General features: G+C 36.7%; 1 protein-coding gene, 1 long non-coding RNA gene and 1 pseudogene across 5 annotated transcripts; all 3 read right to left on the reverse strand.

Moving 5' to 3' along the window:
- Window positions 1-6,135: 6,135 nt before the first annotated feature.
- On the reverse strand, window positions 6,136-7,719 carry LOC111276575 (putative purine permease 11 pseudogene; annotated as a pseudogene).
- Window positions 7,720-9,325: 1,606 nt separating this feature from the next.
- On the reverse strand, window positions 9,326-17,376 carry LOC111275986 (putative disease resistance RPP13-like protein 1). Of its 4 annotated transcripts, XM_089754601.1 has the most exons (8): window positions 12,879-17,376; window positions 12,569-12,774; window positions 12,237-12,311; window positions 11,843-12,030; window positions 11,667-11,748; window positions 10,953-11,083; window positions 10,297-10,507; window positions 9,326-9,661 (listed from the first exon to the last, which is right to left on the reverse strand). In XM_089754601.1, the coding sequence occupies exon 1, from the start codon at window positions 17,116-17,118 to the stop codon at window positions 12,916-12,918; it is 4,203 nt and encodes a 1,400-aa protein (XP_089610727.1). In that variant the 5' UTR covers window positions 17,119-17,376; the 3' UTR covers window positions 9,326-9,661; window positions 10,297-10,507; window positions 10,953-11,083; window positions 11,667-11,748; window positions 11,843-12,030; window positions 12,237-12,311; window positions 12,569-12,774; window positions 12,879-12,915. The 4 variants fall into 4 exon arrangements, with proteins under 4 accessions (XP_089610727.1, XP_089610728.1, XP_089610726.1 ...); XM_089754602.1 differs by lacking the exon at window positions 11,667-11,748; XM_089754600.1 differs by lacking the exons at window positions 11,667-11,748; window positions 11,843-12,030.
- A 596-nt stretch (window positions 17,377-17,972) lies between these two features.
- On the reverse strand, window positions 17,973-19,382 carry LOC149511631 (uncharacterized). The gene is made up of 2 exons (XR_016333786.1): window positions 18,679-19,382; window positions 17,973-18,313 (listed from the first exon to the last, which is right to left on the reverse strand). It is a non-coding gene; the product is annotated as an uncharacterized LOC149511631 (long non-coding RNA).
- Window positions 19,383-21,556: the final 2,174 nt, after the last annotated feature.

Below are 21,556 nucleotides of genomic sequence, written 5' to 3' on the forward strand. Positions count from 1 at the left end.
CTCTTTTCTTGATTCAACATTTTCACACAGATTAGAGTTTATCTGAGAAATGACCAAAGCCAAACTCAATTTTTGTCCGCATGCTTTCTTTGACATTTAAGTTTGGTGCATGTTAACTCCTTCCCTTCAGGTGGAGTTGAGGCTATTTTCTCGTGAACTTTGAAGGGCCACGTCATTTGCATAGGTGGCATCGGTATCGGTATGATGACACGTGTCTAAATCATGCATGATTCATGTGTTGAGAGAGATTTTTGGCCTACTTTTAGTTTAGTCATTGTGCCCTTCCTCTAGGGCATCCGTTTGTACAAAATTCTAACTACATATGATAATTTGATGGTTAAAAAAAAAGGTTACTTCTGAATTCTGATATTGAATTCTCATAGTAACTTTGAGAAAGAAAAATTGTGAAAAAATTTGGACCAATTACTGAAATAGTAGCAAATATATTACTGGTTTTAGCCAAACTGCCAAGAGAAAAAGGTTGAATATGGAAGAATAATTAAGTTTATCATGTGAAAGTCTGTACTGTCACCATGAATATTCCACCATCTGTCCTTTACTATTTATGTGGGAGTTGGGAATTTCTTTTAAGCCAGAGGACATCTGTCTGTTTTTTATAAACCAAAGTAAATGTATAGCTGTGAAGGCAAATAGTTTAGGCACTTTTTGTTGAATCTTGATCCATGAAAATCTCCCTTCACACTACATGTGCTTATCTGGGTTCATACTAATGGTAGGCCTGGAATGAAATCTTCTATCCAGAAAAGGTTAAATTAGGTTAAATGAAATAAATTTTTGCTGAAGCTGTTAGAAAAATGGGGTCCAGTCCCATGTAAATAGTTTTGGACCAAGTAAAGGTTATGGGCTTTGATCTTTTATTTTATACAGAGCCCTAGCTACTTAATAAAAAAGAGATGGGATTATTTAAGGTGTGTGTCGACAACCAAGCAGAGAGAGAAGAAAAGCCAAGAAAAGCAGAGAGAGAAAAAAGAGAAGAGAGAGTTGGTTAAACGGAAGTCGATCCGTGGTCCGATTGAGTTGGAACCTTGTCAGGAGGTTTATGATTCAGAGTTATACATTCTGAACGGTGAAGATCGGGTTTGAAGCTCTCTAAGAACAAATCCAGGGTGTATTTGTTGAGTCACTTATTTGGTGAGATTTCTCCAATTGTTTCTCTAGTTGTTGATTAGCTCTAGTTTTAGCTAGAGAAGAACTTTGTATAACTATTATTTGATAGTGAAGATTTTTCTGGTGGCCCGTGGTTTTTCCCTCTACACTGGAAGATTTTCCACGTAAATCTTGGTGTGCTTTATTTTTCCTGCGCATTTGATTATTGATTGTTGTCTATTGCTTCTGTATTGTTGTGATTATTGCTTCAGGCGCAACAAGTGGTATCAGAGCGAGAGTTATTTTGAGACATCGATACAGAAGCAACCCAGGATAGAAGTAAATTCTGTTTGAGATCATGGAGGGTGATACAGGTTTCATGATAAAATTGACAGCATCAAATTATTCAATTTGGAAGTCTATGATGGAGGATCATCTATACTGCAAAGATTTGTATGAATCAGTATTGGGTGATTCGACTAAACCAGCAGATATGAAAGATGAAAGCTGGAAGAAGCTAGGTAGAAAGACGCTGGCTACAATAAGAAAATGGGTTGATATCAGCGTGTTCCATCATGTAGCGCAGGAATCAGATGCTCACATTGTTTGGGAAAAATTGGCAGCATTGTATGAGAGAAAAACATGTATGAATAAAGTTATGCTTGTTAAAAAGATTGCAACTTTACAGTATAGGGATGGACGATCTGTTACAGAGCACTTGAGTGATTTTCAAGATATATTTAATCGGATGACTACTATGGAACTTAAGATCGATGATGAAATGAAGGCATTATTTCTTTTGGGTTCATTGCCAGACAGCTGGAATACTCTAGTTGTGACTGTTTTTAATTCAGCTCCTGATTATAAGGTGACATTAGAAATGGTAAAGGACAGTATGCTTAATGAAGAAGCGAGGCGAAAAGATGTAGACCCTGAGAATCAAGCTCTGGTCACAGAGAACAGAGGTAGAAACATCGACAAAGGTCAGAACTCAAAAGGCCGTGGTAAGTCTAAACATAGATCCAAGTCTAGAGGGAAAGTGAAGTGTTTCCATTGTGGTAAGGCGGGTCATATAAAACGAAATTGTAGAATCTTGAAGCAAGAGCGAAAAGATGAGAAAAGCAAGAGTTCAGATGATGGCAATGTTGCAGCAGTGAATTCAGATAGTGATTCGGTTACTTTGATTTGTACACATGGTGATTGTAATCATGTTAGTGATCTCGGCATTGAGTGAATAGTTGACACAGGAGCGGCATATCATTGTGTTCTTAAGAGAGAGTTGTTTACAACTTACAAAGTAGGAAACTTTGGTTGTACCAAGATGGGAAACAAGAGTGTGTCGCAGATTGTTGGGATTAGTGATATTGTTGTACAAACTAGTACAGGCTACATGTTGACTTTGAGGGATGTTAGACACATTCCAGATATAAGAATGAACTTGCTTGCTATTAATGTCCTTAATAAGGAGGGATATGAAAGCCGACAAAAGAATGGACAGTGGAAGCTTCTCAAAGGATCTATGGTAGTTGCAAGGGGAAAACTATGCTGCACAATGTATAAGACATGGATGCAATTGAACGGTAACCAGGTAAATACCGTTGAAAATGATGCTTCAGCAAACTTGTGGCACAGGAGGCTGGCACACATGAGTGAAAAAGGGTTACAGGTTTTGGCAAGGCACTCTCTCATTCCCTTGACCAAAGGTATGTCTCTCGATTCATGTGATTATTGTTTGTTTGGTAAGCATCATAGAGTTTCTTTTCGTAAAAGTTCTCAGAGAAAAGAAAATAGATTGGAATTAATTTATTCTGACGTATGTGGTCCCATTGAGGTTGAGTCATTAGGTGGTAGCAGATATTTTGTTACTTTTATTGATGATGCTTCACGTAAGACTTGAGTGTATATGTTGAAATACAAAAGTCAGGTACTGCAGTATTTTTAAAAATTTCATGCCATGGTTGAAAGGATGACAGGGTTACCCTTGAAGTGTATTCGAACTGATAATGGTGGGGAATACACATCTAAAGGCTTTGAAGAGTATTGATCAAAGCATGGGATCAGGCATGAGAGGACAGAACCTGGAACACCGCAGCATAATGGTATAGCTGAAAGAATAAATCGCACAATTGTGGAAAAAGTCAGATGTATGTTGAGGATGGCAAAATTACCAAAGCCATTCTGGGGTGAAGCAGTCAACACAGCTTGTTATTTACTTAACAGGTCACCATCAGTTCTTTTGGGCTTTGACATTCCAGAAAGAGTGTGGACAGGGAAAGATGCTTCATACTCTCACTTGAAAGTTTTTGGGTGTAAAGCATTCATGCATGTACCAAAAGAGCAGATGTCAAAGCTTGATAGTAAAGCTACACAGTGTGTGTTTGTAGGATATGGTGATGAGGAATTTGGCTACAGGGTATGGGATCTAGTAAAGAGAAAGACAGTCAGAAGCAGAGATGTGGTCTTTCATGAAAAAGAAACCATAGCAGACCTTGAGAAAAATGAGAAGACTACATGAGTTACTGTTGAATGTGATGTTTCAACACCGACAGAGATTTCACAAGAAAGAGCCACAGATGGTGAAAATGAGCCAGAAACAGAACTTGGGGATATGAATGAGCCAGCCATAGTTGGTGATGAGCCAGATGCTATTAGTTTTGAGTAGGGGGAGCAATCCTCTCTACCTGAGAGTGTTGAGCAGGGGGAGCTACCTTCAGCATCAAGTGATGTAGAGTCTCAGCTCAGGAGATCTACTAGAGAGCGTAGGCCATCTACCAGGTATCCAAGTTCAGATTTTATTTTAGTTACCAGTGAAGGGGAGCCAGAAAGCTTTCAAGATGTGCAGGCTACTCCGAATAGAGAGCACTGGTTAAAAGTAATTAAAGAAAAGATGGAGTCATTGCGAAAGAATGGTACTTATGATCTTGTTAAACTTCCAACAGGAAAGAGGCCATTAAAGAATAAATGGGTGTTCAAGTTGAAAAAGGATGGTGACAAACTAGTGAGGTACAAAGCTCGATTGGTAGTAAAAAGTTTTTCTCAGAAACCAGGCATCGATTTTGATAAGATTTTTGCTCCAGTTGTAAAAATGAGTTCTATTCGAGTGGTACTGGGATTGGCAGCTAGTTTGAATCTTGAGCTTGAGCAACTTGATGTTAAAACTACATTTTTGCATGGTGATCTGCAGGAGGACATTTATATGAATCAGCCTAAGGGTTTTGAAGTGAAAGGGAAAGAGCACTTAGTTTGTAAATTGAAAAAAAGCTTGTATGGCTTGAAACAAGCTCCGCGACAGTGGTACAAGAAGTTTGATTCTTTTATGGTGAGTCATAGCTATAAAAGAACAGCAACGGATTCTTGTGTGTATATTAAACAATTCCCTAATGGTAACTTCATTATCCTATTATTATATGTTGATGATATGTTGATTGTAGGACAAGATGCTAGTATGGTTTGCAGGTTGAAAGAACAATTGTCTAAGTCCTTTGATATGAAGGATTTAGGTCCAGCAAAGCAGATTCTTGGTATGGACATTATCCGAGATAGGAGAGCTGGAAAGCTATGGTTGTCACAGGAAAAGTATGTTGAACGAGTGCTTGGTAGATTCAACATGCAACATGCTAAATCAGTTAGCAGTTCACTTGCCAACCATTTTCATCTAAGTAAGAAATCTTGTCCAGTGTCTAAGGAAGAGCAACTAGCTATGTCTAGTATTCCTTATTCTTCTGCAGTCGGTTCTTTAATGTATCTTATGGTTTGTACAAGGCCTGACATTGCTCATGCAGTTGGTGTAGTGAGCAGATTTCTTTCTAATCCAGGGAAGGTTCACTGGGAAGCAGTAAAATGGATTTTTAGATATTTGAGGGGTACCTCAAAAATGTGTTTGACTTATGGAGTTTCACAACCAATTCTAGAAGGGTTTACTGATGCTGACATGACAGGCGATCTTGATGGTAAGAAATCTACTTCAGGGTATTTGTTCACTTTTACAGGAGGAGCTGTATCTTGGCAGTCTAAGTTGCAGAAGTGTGTTGCTTTGTCAACTACAGAAGCTGAGTATATTGCAGCAACTGAAGCATGTAAAGAAATGCTTTGGATGAAACGTTTTCTTTTTGAATTGGGGTTGAATCAGAAAGAGTATGTGGTATTTTGTGATAGCCAGAGTGCTTTAGATTTGAGTAAGAATACCATGTACCATGTTAGAACAAAGCACATTGATGTTAGATATCATTGGTTACGTTCAGTGATTGAAGAACAGCAGATGCTATTGAAGAAAGTCCATACTGATAAAAATGTGGCAGATATGTTGACTAAGATACTTCCCAGGGAAAAACTTGAGCTTTGTAGTAACTTGGCCGGAATGAGTTCCCTGGCCAAGGTAAGTTCCAAATGAAATTGCTATGGTGATGAATCTCCTTCTAATGGGACTGGAGGGGGAGATTGTTAGGAAAATGGGGTCCAGTCCCATGTAAGTGGTTTTGGACCAAGTAAAGGTCATGGGCCTTGATCTTTTATTTTACACAGAGCCCTAGCTACTTAATAAAAAAGAGGTGGGGTTGTTTAAGGTGTGTGTCGACAACCAAGCAGAGAAAGAAGAAAAGCCAGGAAAAGCAGAGAGAGAAAAAGGAGAAGGGAGAGTTGGTTAAACGGAAGTCGATCCGTGGTCCGATTGAGTTGGAACCTTGTCAGGAGGTTTATGATTCAGAGTTACACATTCTGAACGGTGAAGATCGGGTTTGAAGCTCTCTAGGAACAAATCCAGGGTGTATTTGTTGAGTCACTTATTTGGTGAGATTTCTCCAATTGTTTCTCTAGTTGTTGATTAGCTCTAGTTTTAGCTAGAGAAGAACTTTGTATAACTATTATTTGATAGTGAAGATTTTTCTGGTGGCCTGTGGTTTTTCCCTCTACACTGGAGGGTTTTCCACGTAAATCTTGGTGTGCTTTATTTTTCCTGCGTATTTGATTATTGATTGTTGTCTATTGCTTCTGTATTGTTGTGATTATTGCTTCAGGCGCAACAGAAACAACGTTTAGTTTCTGTAAAAGTACAAAGAAATAAAACCCCAAAACTGAAAAGTTCAAGACAAGTTGCAATAAGAAGCTTATAGTTACATTCTATATATGAATGAAACAAAAGGTAATTTCAATCTCCCAATGCTGTTTAAAGAACTCAAGTTTTCATTTTAGTAAAGTTCCAGGTCAAACAAGCTTATCAGCATTTCCATCAAGCTTGGAATCTTCAATTCCTGGAATTGGTTTCAGTTTCCTCTTCCTTTGGCTTATTATCATCAAGGTATTGCTGGTAGAGATAAGAAGCAAAACCCCAAATAGTCAACAACATAGCCACTACCTTGATGCCATCCATTTTTTCATGATAAAACAGCGCAGCAACCACAGGAACAAATGGCAAAGACAGCGTACTAACAACATAGGAGAAGAGAGAAGATACCAAAAGGATTAGTCCCACAACTCCTACTGTACAAATCTATCAAGCTAAAGCTGCACCAACCAAACTCAGGACATAAAGCACCCTCCCCTTGTTAAATGTCTCCGTCTCAGAATTTAACTTCTTCCATTCTGAACTTGAAAACAATCCGACCATGCAAACAAAAGCGGAAACCAAAGAAGTGTAAATTTGCATCTCAAACACAACTGCAAATGTTTCCTTCTTCAGTATTTTTTCGAACGAAAATTGTGTAAGAGAAAGAAATAAAAGCATAGGCTGCTGAAGCACTAACTATGCATAAGAAACCAATGACATGTTCTTTCTTTCCTCCGGAATCTTTCTCATCTTTACATTCGGAGGAATCAGAATGAATTGCAACCAATGAAGCTGATATGGTAAGAAGGATTACCGATTTAAGTATTAGGATAGTTACCTTTTCGGAATTGATAACGAAGGAAAACATCACGTTAAATACCAACTGGCTTGCACAAATGAGAGAATATGTTGAAATAGGAAGAAACCAAAGGCCTAATGAATATAAGAAGTTGTCTATAGCTAGTAGACAACCCAGGCAGAAGTAATCCAAAACAAGAGTGACAAGTGAAGGCTGGCTTGTATTGTCACAGGTACTTGGGAACATTTTTGGGGAAGGGAACAATAGAAGTGGGAGGAAGAGGATTGGAAATCCAGCTGTTTGCACAATTGCTCTCATCCATTTACTGTGCCACCATGTTTGAAATAGAATTTGCCTAAAAGGACAGCAAAAGATTGACCAAGCAAGAGAAATGCAATGTTTAGTGCCACTAGAACCCACCATTGCCAGAGCTTATCGGGTCTGAACATTGAAGGTTGATCGGTGGCAGCAGATGCATCCTCTGGAAGAAGTGTTTGAAGTTCTGCAATGACATGGTACATTGTACATCATACATTGTGTAACCATAAGAGATGATTGCTGAATTGGTTTAAGACTAAAATAAGGTTGCTGCAGCTGCTGGGATAATCTCTAGTGCTCGGTACGTCTACCTTTATTAACACGTTAAAAACAAAATTGGACATATATATTTCATTGCTCCAAGAGTGAAAAACTCTAGGTCTTAGCATTATTCTTATATAATTTCAATTTCATCTCACATAATCTTTCAACAAAGGAAAAGAAGAAAACTTTGTTTAATCTATAAACTGGGATTTCCCTCTATTAAACATTTTTATTCTAATGAGAAAAAGAGCCTCTTATTTTCCTATAGGTGATAGTCGGAATAGATACTAGCTTGAACAAATGTGCTTACGTGCAAATGCATCTAAAGAGCCAGAGAGAAGCGACAGAGCATAAACCTGATTTGCTGCCTTGCTCTTGAGCTTCAATTGTATCCATCATCTACTCCAAAATGATCCAAACACAACAGTAATTAAAGTCTTTTGATATACGCAGCCAGGTGCTTCCTTGGGTAAAACATTTGGAGCTGTTTGCCTGTTACATTTTCTTGTTTTTCTTTTGTTCTTAATGTTCTTTGTTTCTTTCGTCCTTAACGAATGACCCATGCAATCAACAGTTCTGGACTGTTGTGATCTACGGATTCTGGTGGCGGCAGGAGTTGGTTTCTATTGGATTGTTGTTGTTAGATTAGATCCTTTAAACAATTTGTTTGGAGTGTCTACCATGCCTAAATTGTCTTATCCACCATGAATTATCTTTCATCTATGACAGTTTTTCTTGGCATTGGGGCTAGACAATATCTCTTTTTTGGTGCCTAGAACTATAATAAACTTTTATTTGGTTTTCTTTAAAGAATTCACGGTTTAAATAAAAAAAAATATTTTACTAATAATTCGTGAACATATTTAATTTTTATTTATATGTATTTATTTATTAAATTTAATAAATGATCACGAATAATATTTAAAGATTCATTAATTAAATGAATAAATTATGAATATAATAAAATCATTTTATGTTTCATTCATGTAAACAAAAAAAAAAAATTCAACGAATAATTCGTGAACAAATTTAATTTTTATTCGTTTTTAATCATATATTAATTTTAACAAATAATTACAAATATTTTAAAATTTATTAATTAAATAAATAAATTACGAATATAATAAAATTCGTTCGAATCCTACTCAATTACACCTCTAAAAAAATTTTGGTAATTGCTAGGTTGGTCTTTGAACTCTGCACAAACAGTGCTAGAAACATTGAATCAATATTTATATATGGCATCAAATGCCTGTCCAGTGGTTCAGAAATCAACAGGTAATAAATTTGATAGAGAAACATGCTCCAGCCAAACTTAAAAATGAAGCCTGAAACTGAAACCATGAAATATTAAAATCAAAATTTTTTTGAACTCCACGAGAGTCAAATAGGATAAACAACCGGGAAAAAAGAGAGCATAATTCTTCTCAATCTGCAATGATTTCAAAAGATTCATGTATTTGCATAGTTTTGTGTAGCTTCCATAGTTTTGTTTTAGTAATCAGGATTTTGCCTTATTTATTTGTTTTATGGTTTATCAAACCAACTATCACAACATCCTCGAATTAATACAATAGAATGAACCCTAGAAAATTTCCAAAGTTATTTTTATTTTACGAAGATCACAACTCAAGGATAAGAAAAACAGTTAATGTGCTGAAATTTAAATTCAAATATGTTAGATGTCACTCTTTAAGATAATTGTATGAATAAATTGAGTTAAGTTTAAAATCTAAATTTAAATTCAAAATAAAATTGAGTACTAAAATTTCAGACATCAAGTCCATGCAAGCTAATAGACTTGAAGAATTGCTTTTAGAATAAAGTATAAATAGTAAATTTGGTATTATATGAAAGTTTGATGAAGTATAAAAATGATAAATCAAAGACAAATTTATATGGGGCTGTTATAGTATTCTGTGTTCTGATCTTTTTGAGGCAATTGCTCCAACATTCGTTCATGAAACATGGATCCAATCGGATTGACACTATACCTTGACAACGAAGCAAGCATCAATGCCAAGCTGCCTCTTGACTGAAACCACTGTCACATTTTGATCTCTCAGTACATCTATCATTGTCACAACCTTCATAATTAAGCAATTCAGTCCATCACAACCGGTTGCCAACACCTACAAGCAAAAAAGGAATCAAAAAGCGGTTTTTGTAAAAACTGAAATTACAAGCTGTTTCATGAAGTTGGCTTTTCACTTCCAACTTTTTGGAAATGGAATCCACTATGTGAAAAAGGTTAGAACATACATGGAATTTCCCATTTTCATGGATGTATAGAAAAATACCAAGAAAAAACAGAACTTGTGCTATTGCGAAAAGGACAAAAATGACACTGCCACTAGGAAAATAGTTGATCTTCTTTAGTTGAGATATCCAGGGCAAAACAAGTCATCCCCCAAATATGTTATTTGATATCTATTGACAATTGACACGATGCAAGAGAGAGGTCAAGAATATGGGAGTTTGTTCACTCTCGTGGACAAGGCCATATCATCAGGTTGACATTTTAGTTGAAAAAAAAGAAAATAACATAGTAATTCCCATCCAATCATAATGCTTATATGGAACTGGGAAAGTTGGCACCAGTACAGGACAAGCATTGGTGGAATATCTGGGGCACTAACTACTGTTGTAAGACTCCATCCCAATGTTAGGCCTAATCAATGATGACATAATACCTTCTGTAGAGCTGAAGTACATTACTTTATACATAAAATGGAAAAATAACTGCAAAAAATCTAGTTGTTCACACCTGAAGAAGTTTTAATGATGAACACATTCAAGGGAAAGAGTAGTTACATTGCTATCAGCAAGTACAACCTACTCATCCTGAAAATGTCTGGAAGCTGAGATCGTAATATCTGCTTCCATTAGGATTTGCTTGAAAGTTTAATCATAATTCAAAATGGGGCATTCAACATTTAGAATTTGAGACTTCCTCATGAAAGTTTCAGGTTCAAATCCTGGAATGAGAAGAAAAAAGAAAGAAAACAATCAAAATAGCACAGTTCAAGCTCAAACATACCGATGATAGAAACTAACAGAAAGAGAATAATAGACACAAGAAAAAGTCTATATATGAACAACTTTCGCTAAAATACTATATGGCATCATCTTATAATGACACAATTCAGAGGACAAAAGGAAATCACCCTCTGAGGACTATTAAGTTTTTTTCAAAGTTCAAATAGTAACTGCTGAATGCAAAATATATTGGAAGAAATTGAATCACCTTCCTAGAAACTACTTCATGGAACAACTGCTTGATTAAGGTTTTTCCGTTCTAAGTTCATTATTTGTTTGATAAGTTTGTAAATTGACAAATTCACCAAAACAAATATATTTTCACCATAAAATTTCCCCAACAAAGTGATGTTGATACTAACATGATCATACTGTAATTAGTACCTTGAGTAAGCCATGGGCTGCAAGACAAGCTGAAGACACAAATATTTCTCCATGTTTGGGTCTACCTGCTTCTTGCGCAATTTCACCAGCTTGTCTGGGGAAGCAAATGCGTGGCCAAATCCACCATGAAACTGCGAAATACACAGTTAAAAAGGAGGGTAAAGAAAACAACTAACAAACATGATAAGCTCCCAACCTTCAGACAGAGGCAACATTATAATTATCACGTCAAATGAAAAATTTTAAATATCTAGCTATTGCATTTCACTGCCTGGCGGTAAGATATTAAAGTCCTGTTTTCTGCCTGGTACAATATTATTTTTGAAGGTTTACGAAAATAAATACTCCATTTGATTTTATATTCTACTTTCTTTCCCTTTTAATTCCTTTTCCCCTGTTTCTGTGTAAAACCAGCTTTCAGAAAATGTTCTAAGTCTCCTGACGGCAAACACTAAAACAGAATATAAATACTAAATTTCCAAATCTAATTCCCTTCACTAGCATGCTAGAATTACTACCCTCTTTATCTACAACCTCTATAATTGGTTTTAACTGTACAATGAAAAGTCACAATTTTTGAACTAAAACCCCAAATGCAGGAACATATAATCTTTATGTTACAAACTTAAACTCGAAACAATTATACAAAAGATATTCAGTTTAGTGGGATTGATTCAATTGTCATTATTTCATTGTTGCCTAACGACATCTCACATTGAATTGTATTGATTATTTGGTCATCAAATTGCCTCTGGAGGTTAGAATTCATTCTTCTTCAGATTCTTGTTTCAGGTTTCTGGATGTAGAACAAAATGACACTTTGTTATCATACAACACTTAATCAACTATTCAAAAGTTTAAAAAAAGAAAAAAATTTCCAACTTGAATACCTAGTGTTGAAACCAGAATGGGATGTGGTGTATATATATATATATATATTCAACTGATTTTTTCCAAGTTTCCTTTCGAGATCAAATGGAAGACAGGCTATCTTCAACCGCTCCCTCTTATCTGTTTTTTACAAGTTTCATTTTCCGAAAGGAATGCCAAATTAAGGGAATTGCAGATTGGCAAATCCCTGAGAACAAGGTATAAAAAATAAGCAACATTAGACATCTCTGACGGTTGAAATTAAAAATACAGTCAATGTAAGTTTAAAAGATGTTAGTATATCCACCTTCACATGAACATTGGCTTAAACATTTTAATATTGAAGACTCAAAGTAATAATGGAAATCTAATAGAAAATTAAAGTTTATGAAATAATTTAATGGAGCATCTTACCCACAGACAATGCAATCTTATATGCTTTCCTCTCTTTTGTTTTCTTTTTTTGAGTAATTCAACGAAGCAACTTACCTACAAAGAAGATGGAATGGAGACTGTAAAATTGTCAACATATAGACCAGATGAGAATGGAGTGAAATTAAAAGAAATAAGGTAAAGAATGTATTCCAATAGTTTGGCATGATTTGAAATTGTATAATTACATCAAATTCATCATAATAGAAATGAAGAAAATAAATAGTATTGTTTTATTTGAATATCAAATCATTATAAACTCTGGCAAAGCGCACAGTTAATATCTAGATGAAAGTTGCAGAGAATTAACTAACCGCTCCATTCACCAACTCTGCAGCACTTTCATAGGTCTGAAAAACAGAGTTCGGTCCAACGTTTTCCATGAAATGACCGTTCAAAACGAGCATGTGTCTACTAATCAACCATTTAACTTTACAGAACGATTCTTCCATTTTGGATGAAAAAGTGATGAGAAGGCTAGTCTCTTACCAATTTACCTTTTAAAAAGCTTGTGAATTGCCTGTATATGATCAATAAAAGGAATAATAGTATTATTTTGTTGATAAAGAAAATACTAAAAATGAGAAGCTTTTAAATTGCTCTACATTTCAAATGGTTTCATACCTGTGATTTTCACGGTTTAGCTTTCAATTTAACTCCTTTAGGCATCAAATTCCTCATCATGAAATTCAACACGAGGTATGTGGGCTATCTTGGACCACTCTCGCCCTTTGTCCCTTTGACACTCTTTCATTAGCAATGGACAATAACCAATGTGTAAGTCCAAAAGCGAGAGAAGCATGTCTTTTTCAGGAAGAGATGTGACCTTAGGGCAGTTGAAGATGCACAAATAATCAAGAGAGGTGAGGTTTTGAAAGCCCTTGGAGGATAGGCATTTCAGATTTTTGAAATTTTCAATGGTCAAATCGGTGAGAGAGGTAGGCAGCATCATTCCCATCTCCTCTGGTGGAAATGACACCAGATCGGGACATCCTATACCAGTTACCTGAAGTTGTACAAGAGAAGTGAATCTATGCAATCCCCATTCAAGTAGAGACTCATAATTCCTTGGTACTGAGATTATAAGTGCTGTTAGGTTGGTAGAGATACCCTTTTCTGGAATGAATATCTGATCTCCTGAGTCATTCTGAACCTCCAGTTCCTGAAGAGAGGTAAGGTTGAGCATGCAATTGGGCAGGGCTCGCAAATTTTCACAATTATAGATCAAAAGCTCTGTCAGGTTGGCGGTAGGCAAAAACCCTGTTAAGGAAACTAGATTTTGACATCCACGTATTTCAATCTTTTGAAGATGGTTGAGCTTGTCTAATCCTTGCGGCAAAGATTTAATACCACACCATCCAAAATAAATAGATTCAAGACCACAGTTTTCTTCAATTGCTTGTGCAACAGATTCCAGCTCTGGGCAGCTAAAAAGCTTAAGTTGTTTCAGCCCTGTGGGTAACTTGCCGCTTGCTGATAAGGAAGCTAGCTTTGAGCAACCCCGAATATTGAGATGTTGAAGCCTAACAGGTAATGATAAAGACATTAGAGATGGACACTCACTAATTTCCAAATGCTCAAGAATGCATGTGTCGGTCATGCTGATATTTTCTCCTTCATCCACCAAACATCTCAAATTCATGCAATCTCTAATTGTTAACATTTTTAAAGCAGGAGGCAAGTTGTTCTTTGCAAAAGAAACTATGTTCGGGCACTTTTCAATTCGCATCTCTGAAAGAAATGTGAGGAAATGCTTCCTTATTCTCAAAGACTCGATATTGAGGCCACAAATCCACACTCTCAAGGGTCCATCATTGCACAGATTTCCAACCTGCAACAGCTCATCATCTTCTGACTCCTCTACTTCATCTGGTTCTAAAAAGACAAGTTGTGGAGAATTAAAAATTTCCAAATTGCGGAGAGATCTGGATAATCCCATCTCCTTCACCAATGAAAATGTCAATCCCTTGCAACTATAAATCTTACAAGATTCCAATTTTGTTGATGTTGACACCAGCCTCTCAATTGGAGTAGAAAACTTCTGAATCTTTGAAAGATATAAGTTTTTGATTAAGAGGAAGTCTGCATTATCTCTGAGCACCAACTCTGCACACTCATTTATTTGTAATTCATTCAGCAACGGAAGGCCTGAAAGTGAAACCACCAATTGTGTACACCCATGAATTCGAAGCTTCTTTAAGGAATGAAGATGGTTAGGCAACGGTCCCAGCAATTGAGGGCAGTTTACGATAAAAAGCTCAACAAGGCTGGGGAATTTCAAAACTTGCTCATCAACTAACCATTCTTTCCATTTTGGCATATCCTTAAAGCACAATCTCTGTAATGAAGCAAATGCATTTGATTGATTCTCTCCATAGAACTCAATGCCAACCTTGTTTAACTCGTCCATGCCCCCAATAAAGAGAATTTTCAGCAATGGTAGTTTTCCAATTGATGGTAGTGCTATGCAATTTTTACAATTGTTGAGGGTCAAAGACGACAAATTTTGTAATGAAGAATTCATCCAAATTGGAAATTTTGTACCACCATAATTCTCAATGAGGAGCTCTGTCAGCATTCTGTGAGGTTCAAGCACGTTCAACACCTCTTCTTCAACTTCTTTATTTCTATTATCAACAAATTCTGTACTCCACTTCAGTTTCAATGTATCAAGGCCTGACTTATCAATTAACTTAGCCTCCCACGCATCTTGAGCAGAAACAATGTTCTCCAACCCTGAGATAGAAAGCTTATCCTTGAGATTTAACAAATTCCCCAGCTCTTGTATTTGATGTCCATCACCTTTTCCCAGAACAAAATTTGATAGTCTTCCAAGATTGGTTAATTTACCAATTCCAAATGGCATTCCTTTCATTGAAATTGCACCTGTCATTTCAAGAACATACAAGTTGACTAGAGTAGGTAAATTTGAGGGTAGCTTTTCAAGCTTGTCACACTCATATAATAGCAAGGTTTCTAAATTATAAAGGGTGCATATTGAATCAGGCAGACTTTTAATTGCAGTGTGAGAGAAATCTAGGTAGCGCAAGTGTCTTAATTTCTGGAAAATGTTTGGTAACTCAATGATGTGATAATCTTTCAAAGAGAGCAGCCTTAAGCATGTAAGTTTTGGCAACAAATCAAAGAGAACATTGTTAGCTATATAAGAACAACGTCTAAAAATGCTCCACTTTAAGACTGGTGAGAATGATAGGAACGTTCGTAAATGCTTGGTTTGATCAAAGGCTTCAAACTTTTTCATTCCATCGAGCATGCTGCGAACATAAGATGAATGTCGAGTACGATTTGAAAATTTCAGTTCTTTATTATCCTCCAATTTGCAGCATATGCCTCCAGCAACCATTTGAGCTAAATCATTGACAAGGTCATGCATTACGAATCGAGATCTACATCTATCAGAAGTTAGAAAAAATGACCTTGATACAAGATCTCGAAAATATTGGCTACCTAGATCTTCAGTTTGAGTTTTAGGCCCCGCTCCTTGTAGAAAACCTTCTGATTTCCATAACAAGATAACCTCCTCCTCCCCAAATTCATAATCCTTAGGAAGTATAGAGCAATATGCAAAGCACCGCTTCAAATACGGAGGAAGATGATGATAGCTCAATTGTAGAGCTGGAATTACCCCACATTTCTCTTCTGGTATGTCCCATATCTCGCTCTTTGATATTGCTTTCCATACCTCAGGGTCCAGACTAGTGCGTAGTAAGCCACCAATGGCTTTAGCTGCCAAAGGTAAGCCATCACACTTTTTCACTATATTTTCCCCAACTTCTTTTAACTCTGGATGTCCACTAAAATCACTTGCTCTCAATGCATGTTGAGTAAATATAGATAAACTATCTGCCTCTGATAACTGTTGTAGGGGGCTAGTTTTAACAGTGCCCAAAATGGAAGAAACATTCAGGCTTCGAGTTGTCACGAGAATTTTGGTTCCAACCCCAAAAGGAGATAGTAGGATGGTCAAATCATCATAATTCTCGTTCCATATATCATCCAAGACGAGCAAAGTTTTTTTCCCAGACCATTTCTCCTTCAACTTCACTTGAAGCAAATTTAAATCATTAGTATCAGTACAACACTTGGTACTAATTGACTGTAGAATTGTATTTGTTATGGAAACGGCATCAAAATCTTCAGAAACGCATACCCATGCCTGGTGATCGAAACAACTTTTCACACCATTATCATTGTAGACAAGCTGTGCAAGAGTTGTCTTGCCAATTCCTCCCATGCCAACGATGGGAATCACAGAAACGGCATTATCACCACCATCATTGCTCAAAAGCAATTCAATTATTGCTGCCTTTTCTTTTTGCCTACCGTATACATGAGTTTCATCCACCAAAGAAGTAGGTTGAAGCCTTTGTTTCATTCTATTGGATCTTGCCCCATCATTAATATCTCTCAATTCAAATTGGGTTTTCTTGGCCGCTACGTCGTTCACTCTAACACTGATCCCTTTTATCTTAGACATCATCTTGTTGTTAAACATGAAAGTTGTTGGAGAAAAACGGCTAGGAATGATCTTTTGTACCTTACTTTCCTCCTTGGATTTCAGCTTCCGCCCCAAAGCTTGAGTGGAAAACTCGTCCAAAATGTCATCTACATCGTAAGCCAGATCTTGAAGATCAGCCAACCAGTTCTTCACATATTGATCCTTCATCTGTTTCTCCTCTGCATCATCAAGCACTGCACGGATGTCCCGCAATATGTTTTCCCACTTCTTGAGCTCCTTGCGGACTTGCTTTTCAGTAACAAAGTTGAGGAACTCGGAAGAGGATAACTTACGAAATAACCCATCAACGAAAGCTTTGAGAGCAGCCTCCCCAATAACAGACATGGTTGTTTTTCTTAGGAAACAAAGAGAGAAATCGAAAATGGAGATTGAACTATAAGGATGTATTTTGTTATGTGAAAGTTAATAAGTTTGGTATTGACTTTGGAGTTCGGAGTTTGGAGTCGTTGAATTGTCATAGATAGGCCCAGGAAGTCGTGGGAGACCAATGGTACTCATGGGCAAAGAGAAGGAAAAAACGTTAGAATGACAATGAACCACCGAAAATAAGATCAATTTAATGCTCAACAAACAAATCGAACTGCGGTTGGTTGCCGAGCATTGAAAAAAGAAAAGTGTCGTAACTAGCTAGGATTGGCCAGGTGGACAAGGACTGGGATGCTTTCACTCAAACGTATAGATTGATCATTTGTGTATAAACTTCTGTTTATTTTATATTTAATCTACAAAAAATAAATATTATTTTATCATTAAATATATTTTTATTTTTATTAAATTTATACATAAATTTAATAAAAATTTAAATTCATGTCATTTTATGTTATTTTCTATATTTATATATATTATTATATTATGTTTAAAATTTTTAAATTTCTCTGCAGAAATGAGTTTTTGGATCACGCATACTTTTCTTCTTATGTACAATGAAATTTCATTTTTTTTGAGCGGCTAAAGCACCCACGGTTTTGTTCTCCGAGATATCAAGAATTACTAGTAGCATACTGGTAAATTTTGAGTACTCCCGCAAACTCAATCACAAATCATCATTAGAGAATACATTGGTAACTAAAGAACCTGTATCACTGGTTAAAGGATAAACAGCATTCATGCATAAAAAATGGTCAGATCAAACAGGTATGTCAGGCTCAATGATCATAGTTCTACGATAAAGGATGAAATCAAAGAAAACTAGTGGCGAGGCTTCATTGCTCAGCTGTTCAAAAACTTGGTTATTGTTCGACAAATCATTGCACATAAGTGCAAGGTCAGTTCACCTTCCTATATTTCTTATTGTAGCATGTTCAATGCAGTAATGATAAACGCCGTACAAGTTCTCCTGGTGTGTAAAAGCTCCTCTACATGATCACCTCTAGAATCTAGAGTTTTGTCTGGTGCAAACTGCAGACTCCATGGAATTTCCGGGGCTACTCCTGGTAATGAAGTTGCCATCAACCACAATTCTTGGAACTGTGATCTGACAGCTTGGTGCACAATGCAGGAATTCTCTGGCTCTTTTGGCCTGAACCAAAAGCAAAGCCAATGATTATTCAACTGACAAAGGAAAATGCAGAAATTCCTGAAGACTGGAATAAAAATTACCTTGAGTTCATGCTTAGAGGATAAAATCAAAATAATCACCAGAAAATTAGCAACTGCAAGTTTCTTCATCATTATTAAAGCAACATGATTCAAATCCATATAGAAGAACAAAGTCTATGCTTTCAAGTCTGAGAACCTATGCTAAGGAATCTAACCAAAGGCATGAAATTAAGAAATTTATATCCACATTCCACAATGACTGAAAGTTTGGATATCCATACAATTAAAATGTTATACAATGATCTATGCAAAAATGAGAGAATAGAAAGGACATGATGACCTGACCATCTTGTTTGGCAAGCAATGTTTGATTTGTTACTAACTGGAGCTATAGCTGCGTCAACAGCTTCATGATTCCCGTGCAGTCTACAACGATCTTATAAGCTGCCTTTCTCCAACTAAATAATATTATTGTTGCTCATACATCGCCAACTCTCGACGAATACTGGAAAATTTTTAACTGAGATGACTTTTGATTATTAGCTGATATAAACTGAATTACCATTGCTTGGGATTTAGATCCGTGATTATATATTATTCCTCCCAAACTATTAACTAGACACAAATTAGAGGCACACAAAAAGAACAGAGCTGCTAAATGGAACATAATTATAAGAGTGACTTTTAAATCATCAGAACCATCAAGTTCGAGAAGTGTCAATGCCTGCTCACCATTGCATTTTCCTTCTAGTGCAATAACAATGCATTAAACCACTGCTGCTGCCACGGTTGCACCATTGGTGTCTTAGTTATCTCCTACAATTTTTATTGATAACAAAGATCTAGCTCCACAACAAACAATTTTTATTGCCCCCCAAATCCTCCTGGTATTTATCTCCTACAATGTTTGATCGTAGCCAAGAAACACCACTTCTTTAGCTTCCAAATATTGGAATTGCCTGCAAAGTCTCAATGAAAAGAATCATAACTAATACTACAATTATTTTATTGTTTAAATTGCCACAATACATAAGTTTAGAATGATTTTGTAACGCCTCTAACCTCACATTAGGAGTATGTGTGGATAAGGAATGATATATATATATGTAGAGACTTAATTCCAAACTTGTGAGACGTTTTTTGTGTGACAAAACCGTGAGATCTTCGGGTCAAAGCGGACAATACCTCGTAGGTTGGGTGCGGGTCTCTACAAATGGTATCAGAGCGGTCACCAGTCCGCAGTCGTGGGAGTCACTAAGTGTTACACGGTGGAACCGTGGGAGTCATTAAGTGCTACACGATGATCTGGTGTGATCTTGGTCCTTTGGATGGACTCGGCTTGACAAGGACGTCAAGCATTAAAGGTGGAGAGATTGTAACACCTCCAATCCCACATCAGGAGGATATGTGGATAAAGAATGATATATATATATATATATATATATGTAGAGACTTAATCACAAATTTATGAGACGTTTTTTGTGAGATAAAATCGTGAGACCTTCGGGTCAAAACGGACAATACCTCAGGTTGGGTGCGGTCTCTACAGATTTATACCTTGAGCATGGGTAAATCAAGGGTGGATTGTCCAACTGGCCTTTGGAATGATGCTTTGATGGTCAACTAGAACTTCAGGTATGTGGGATATCTTCGACCACTCTGGTCCTTGATTCCATGTGCACTGGTATGTTAGCAATGGAGAATTCCAAATATATAATTTCCAATGGAAAGAAGAACATCTTTTTCAGGAAGAGATGTGAGGTTATTGCAATCTAATATCCACAATTCTTGACGAGAGGTGAGGTTTTGAAAGCCCTTGGTGGATAAGTTTCTTAGATTTTCAAATTTCTTTATGGTAATATTAGTGAGTCAGGGAGGCAGCATACCTCCCTCCTGTAGTGGAAATGTCACCACATCCGGACATTCTTCACCATTAATGCAGAGATATTTAAGAGAGGTGAGTTTATGCAATCCCCATTTAAGTAGTGAGCTACAAAGTTTAGGTACTGAGATTGAAATTGATGTCAGGTTGGTAGGAAAACCCTCTTCTGCAAAGGACATGTGAGGTGAGCAACTAAAGAGCATCAATTCCTTTAGAGCAGTGAGGTTCTGCATGCTGGGCAGGGCTTCTAAAATTTGACACTCATTAATCTGAAGCACCGTGAGGTTGTTGGTCGGCAACCCACTTTCTGTCAAGGAAACCAGACTATCACACCGTGATATTTCAATCTTCTGAAGATGGTTGAGCTTGTTTAATCCTCGCGGTAAAGATATAATATTCCTACACCCCCAAATACAAAGATGTTCAAGACAAGAGTTTTCATGGATTCTTTGCACAATGGATTCTAGCTCTTGGCAGTCCATAATCACTAGCTGTTTAAGCTCCATGGGTAACTTGCCACTTGATGATAAGGAAGTCAGTTTTGAGCACCTTGAAATTATGAGAATTTGAAGCCTAATGGGTAATGATAGAGATACTAGTGATTGGCATGCTACAATTTCCAAGTGCTCAAGAAAACATGTGTTGCTGATGCTGGTATTTGTTCCTTGATCCACCAAACACTGCAAATTCATTTAACCTTCAATTACTAACCTCTTTAAAGCCGGGGGCAAGTTATTCTTTGAAAAAGAAACTATGCATGGGCACTCTTGAATTCGCATCTCAGTAAGAAATGTGAGGAAATGCAAATCTTGTGGTAGCCTCTTAAGCCTTTTACAGTTCTCTATTGTCAAAGACTCAATATCGCAAAGCTTCCCTAGTTGCAACTGCTCTTCTTCAACCTCATCTGGCTCTCATGACACAAGTTGTGGAAAACTCAAAAATTTCCAGACCACGGAGATGCCTCAAATGCTCAAGTGATCCCAACTGCTTCCATGACAAGGACGTCAACTCGTTATTATGATTAATCCTGAGATGTTCCAGGCTTTTTAATCCTGACACCAGCCTCTCTTTTAGGGAACAAACCTTGAAAATATTTGAAAGAGAGACTTTTCTCAACAAGGGAAAGTCTGCATCATCTTTAAGCACCAACTTTGCACATTCATCTATTTCTAAGTCATACAGTAGTGGAAGGTTTGAAACTGAAATCACCGATCGTGTACATCCACGAATTACAAGTGTCTCTAAGGAATAAAGAGAGTTAGGCAACCTTCCCAACAGTTGAGGTCATTTTATGATACAAAGCTCATGTAGGCAGGGAAATTTTGCGACTTGTTCATCAAA

The sequence above is a fragment of the Durio zibethinus genome, chromosome 25 (genome assembly GCF_047325235.1).
Source record: "Durio zibethinus cultivar Kanyao isolate XHJ-2024 chromosome 25, ASM4732523v1, whole genome shotgun sequence".
NCBI classification, from domain to species: domain Eukaryota; kingdom Viridiplantae; phylum Streptophyta; class Magnoliopsida; order Malvales; family Malvaceae; genus Durio; species Durio zibethinus.

Coding starts and splice junctions, on each gene's coding strand:
- LOC111275986 (XM_089754603.1), bottom strand. CDS start 17,118: ATGTCTGTTATTGGGGAGGCTGCTCTCAAAGCTTTCGTTGATGGGTTA.